The sequence below is a fragment of the Pygoscelis adeliae genome, unplaced genomic scaffold (assembly GCF_000699105.1).
Source record: "Pygoscelis adeliae isolate BGI_AS28 unplaced genomic scaffold, ASM69910v1 Scaffold10, whole genome shotgun sequence".
Classification (NCBI taxonomy): Eukaryota; Metazoa; Chordata; class Aves; order Sphenisciformes; family Spheniscidae; genus Pygoscelis; species Pygoscelis adeliae.
In genome coordinates this window covers 4,614,418-4,619,160 of record NW_008824053.1, presented here as the reverse complement: position 1 = coordinate 4,619,160, position 4,743 = coordinate 4,614,418, and the positions used below count along the sequence as shown (strand labels likewise).

At 38.1% G+C, this 4,743-nt stretch overlaps 1 protein-coding gene across 1 annotated transcript in view; it reads left to right on the top strand.

Annotated features, from left to right (window-relative positions):
• Positions 1-4,743, top strand: part of BRDT (bromodomain, testis-specific) — a 24,159-nt gene that overhangs the window by 15,023 nt on the left and 4,393 nt on the right. The window contains exon 13 of the mRNA XM_009333879.1: positions 1,309-1,450. Coding sequence (XP_009332154.1) covers positions 1,309-1,450 — 142 coding nt within the window. The remainder of the gene's footprint in view (positions 1-1,308; positions 1,451-4,743) is intronic.

The following is a 4,743-nucleotide window of genomic DNA, read 5'->3' as shown; positions in this document are numbered from 1 at the left end:
GAATACATGCTTCTCTCCAATGCATTCATTTCAAATAACTTCTTTAAAGCATGTTCTTACTCCTTTACGTAAGATCTAATGTAATATTCCAGGCTTGAATTTGAGGCAATGAGGGCCACTTAAGGTTTACAACAAAAGTTAACCAAAACCCCACTAACAAAGTGATTCTTATCCTTTAATAGGGCATTAATTTGTTGCCTGCAACACAAAAGGAAACAGTTTGGCTGATCGATATATCAAGTTTATAATGTACTATAAAGCTTATTTTTTCTTTTCAGTGCTATAGCTTAAACTTAAGTAACCCTTGCATGCTTACAGGTTAAAAGTCTGCCCTGTAAACCTGTAGTTTCACAAAAGAGATGGGCAGCTTATACTATATGTTCCTGTTTTCTAGAAATATCAATCTTATAAGCTCAGTAGTACTCTGAAAACTCTAGAGGCTATCTTGGAAAAGTGTGTTGCTTTTTCTTCCTGTTCCTCAAGCCATGGAAACTGGGGCTTTCAAGGTCATAGATGAGGTTGTGAAATATGTAGCTGCTGTTGATTTCTGTCTTAATATGTTCTTGGAGAGTATCCTGGTTAGAAGGGCCTCTGTGTTACAAAGGAAGTTATTGATGTTACTGCAGCAGCATGACCTGTTCCATCTTAAGATGTTTAACTATCTTTCTCAACATGGTTTCAAACATAGCTGCTTTAGCCAGGTTTTGATAGCTTTTATTTTTCTGAAATGGATAGAAACTGCCTCTTGAGTCTATGAGCACAAGAATGTGTCCTGCAAGAAAGGAAAGGGCAAGTGGCTTTCTTCCCCATTTGTGTCCACTACCCGAAGGCAGCAAGTAGTATATATTAGGAGACTCAGGTTTGTGTAACACCTTCGGCAGTTCAAGGGGATTGCTACACAACCTTGCACAGAGAAAAACTACCACTGAACTGAAGTAATACAGCTGCGCTTCGCCCTGATCCATAAGCTAGAGTGGAGCAACTGGCTTTACAACAGTAAAAGCCAACTTCTAGTATGTTGTACCATGTTAAGGGTTAAAGAGCTTGTATCAGTTTCTCATATTCCACCCATTCCATTACTTGGGATCTCTGAGCAGTTCATGTTCTAAATCGAAAGTGTTAATGTAAGAACTTACTTTGACTACCATAATATGAATGAAATCTAATTCTTTCCTGGTGCTTACAGAAGCTAGAGCTGCAACAATTTTACTGCTCTGAGCTTCTAAATCTTTAATCCTGCTGCTGTACAATAAGAATCCACATGTTTAGCACTTCAGAACATATTTTGAAGTCTAACTTCTCTTCTAGGTATCCAACACAACTTCCCAGGTTGACAGTGCTGATTGGAGTAAACAAGCTGAGAAAACAATACATCTAGACAAATCAAATAAACTTCAAAACAAGGCCAGTGAGAGAACTGCTGATTCAATATCCATAAGTCAAGAACAAAGTATGTATTGTCATAATAAAAACTGTAACTGATATCAGGGGTGCAAAGTTAAAAATGTATATAAACCTGGTTTAAAGAAATAAAATGCTGAACACTTGGACATTAATCAGTTTGCAGAGTAATGGAGGGAGTGCAGTTTGCCCTTGCTCTTTCTTTTCCTCTTTCGATTTGCTGCTTTTTAAAAAAAAAAAAAGTTAAATGGATGCTTGGTTCTTGTTCTGTGTTAAAATATATAAAGCAAATGACTTTTTGATTTAAGAAATTAGCTTTCTGAATTTAGTAGTAGGGATCAGTAACCCAGTCTCCTGGGAAGTCTGAGAGAACCGATGCTCCAATCTGTCAAACTTCACTGGCCTTTACGCTGTCTTCTGCTGAAGCTTCATGGAGGTCTCTTCCCAGGGCACTTTGTGTGTATTTTGAGTTACCATCTCCAGCTCTTGGTGACAAGGATCTGACAGTAAAGCAATGTCAAACAGGCTTTCACCATGGAACAAACTTGTAATTATTACAAGGACACAGGTTCCCTGGAAGCTGCATTCCATGTAGAGACTTCATACATATTTCAAACTAAAGAATTCTGAGCTGGACACTGAACATCCTAGTGCTACCAGACATGATTGTTTTGGTTCCTCCTTTATTCTTTCCTCTCTAGACTACCCATATAGGCTTGAACAGGGGAGGGAACAAGCTTCTGAAAACTTGATGAAATTAAAAGGCACAGCCTTCTCACTGATGAACTCTTTAATTGTTGCTAAAGAACAAAGCTGGATGCTTAAGTTGTATTAAAGCAACTCTAAAAATTGAGATTTAATTCTCTAAGATGATCTATTTAGTATTTTCATGGTCTTAACACACCTATCCATACACGTACTGACCCCCTTTGTTCAGACTTGTAGCAGCTGGAGCTGGTACATGGCTTCCATGGGTTCAGCTAATGATCTTGACTTAAAGTTTTGAGGCTGCCTAAAACTTGAATTCCTGTCCTGTATACTGCATGACTATAACCATCAAGATCCTGGTGTTATCTTAATATGTTAAAGGGCTGGGAAAACAAGCAGGAATAAATCAAGCTCACTGTGTTTTAATATTTATAGGAAAAAAGCATAGCCAAAACTATTGGGGAAGCTTGCTCCCTTTCATACTTAATTGCTTACGGCTTAGTCTCTGTTCCTCTTAACTTTCTATTCATAATCCTCATTTAATTTGTACTGTTTCTATCTTCTCCCCTTTTTCAAGGGACAGTTGTGTGGACAGTGACTGTGTTTAGTACGGGAACTATCCAGTAATGAGACTCTGCCTTTGAGTACATTTAAACTTCAGCTTTATGTTGCGTAGCAGCACTTTTAACACTGTTATGCGAGTGTAGTTACCTGCCTCCTCCCATAATACAGTGGTGTTTGTTCCTGCGATGATACATGCCCCAACTGTGCTGTTATCTTAGCCTTTCCACTATTAAATCCTGTAGAAAACTGGAAGCGGGAGCGGGGGGAAATACAGGATTTTGGCTTTTGGTTTTTTTTAAACAACAACAAAAACTTTGCTCATCTGGAACTGTTGTAGGGCCTGTAATCTATTGATAGAATATGTAGAGAGTGCTCAGTACTATATGTGCCTACTTAGATCAAACCAGGGAAACTCATTTTAGAATTGGATGCTTAGAGTAACTCATTGAAGTTTGTAGAGAATCCCACTGTCTCAGGCATTTCTGTGAGGCTACCTGCATCTCTGAAACAAGAGTTCTTGATTTTAGACTTGTGACGCTTCTGATGGTATGGGTGCAAGCCTGGTGTATCGCTGAATTCAGTGATGGCTTGTTAAGAAGCTTAACTTATGAAGCTGGTAACCACAAGCTTCCCTTCAGATTAAAAAGCAGTGTCTCTCAATGAGAGGTTCTGTGAAGGCTGGCATTGCTGTAAGTGGCTCTAAAATGCATGTTTCGAAGCCTGTGGCTGCAAATACTTTTGACACAGCCTCATATTCCTGTGTTATATCTAGAGCCTTAAGACAGATATGACTATATGTAAATTCATCTTAAGTCTGCTTCAGGTAGATCATCTTGGTGGGTATAACAGGTTGATCAAATTGATCTTAATAATGGGGTTAGACATTTTTGGGTATGTGAAGCTCTTGCTTTACTTTGGAGTATTCCGTGCTCAAGACTGTCAAGTTTTTATATGAAGATTCAAGCTGCCTGTCTGAGGATAAATGATCAATGAAAGAAAGATGCCTATTGTATTAAGAGGGACACCTTAATACACTAGTTCTCTACTCCGGAGGAGAACAAGTCTGATAACAGAATTTGATCTTTGCTTAATTGGACCTGGAATCCACAAGAATGGAGATAGCAGGATTTGGAACCCTCTTCAGTAGTACTTGAGAGACTTCAGAGGTCTTTCCTCCTATGTTATTCCACTGCACAGTAAAAAACTTTCCTGCTCAGTTGCAATTATACCATCTCAGAGGCAATACGTGGGGGCATAGGGTAAAGGCCAGGCACTGGTCTTGTCTTGACTTTTGGAGGCTGTGAGGTCTTTCTTAAAACCCCTTTTATGACAAACTGGCTGAGGGTTTGATACTCTGCCTTCAGCATTTTAGATTAAAAGATCAAAAAAACTTTATCCTTTGCATAAAAAAAAAAAAAAAAAAAAAACACAAAAAACACCAGCATGTCATCTTACATTTCTTATCAAACATTTACTTAAATACTGAAACATCTCAAACTGCAGTAGAGGATCACGGCTGAATGATATAAAGTATCTGTGGTGTTTATATCTGGGTCTAAAATAGTGGCTTTTTCAGAGTACACCTAGATTTTCATCCAAGAAGCTCTTTAGAAAGGGAATATAACAAAGTAATACATAAGATTAAAAAAAAAAAAAAAAAAAAAAAAAAAGAAAACCCTACCCTACAATAGGTGGCTTTTTTTAACTGTGTGGTATTCTAGCCAGTCCCTAGTATTACTAAAGTCTATTTTCAGGCTTACCATAATGACTGTAGGAAATTGTATCTGTTCCTGCATTTAAAAAGTCTTCTGAGGTCTTAAAAGGCTTGGGGAAAGTGTTTTTCACACAAAATAGTATGGACCTTCTACAGTAGCACAGCATATCAGAACTGTTAATCTGAAGTTAGTATTGTCAAAACAGCATTTTTGCTTTGCCTGTGTAAGTGTTGGGGGTTTTTTTTCCCCTCACAAGTAACAGAGAGGTAACAGCATGGAGCATTCATACATCACGTAGGCTACTGGAAATGTGATGACTAGCCCTTACTGGCTGACCTATTTGCTTTTTTTTAAA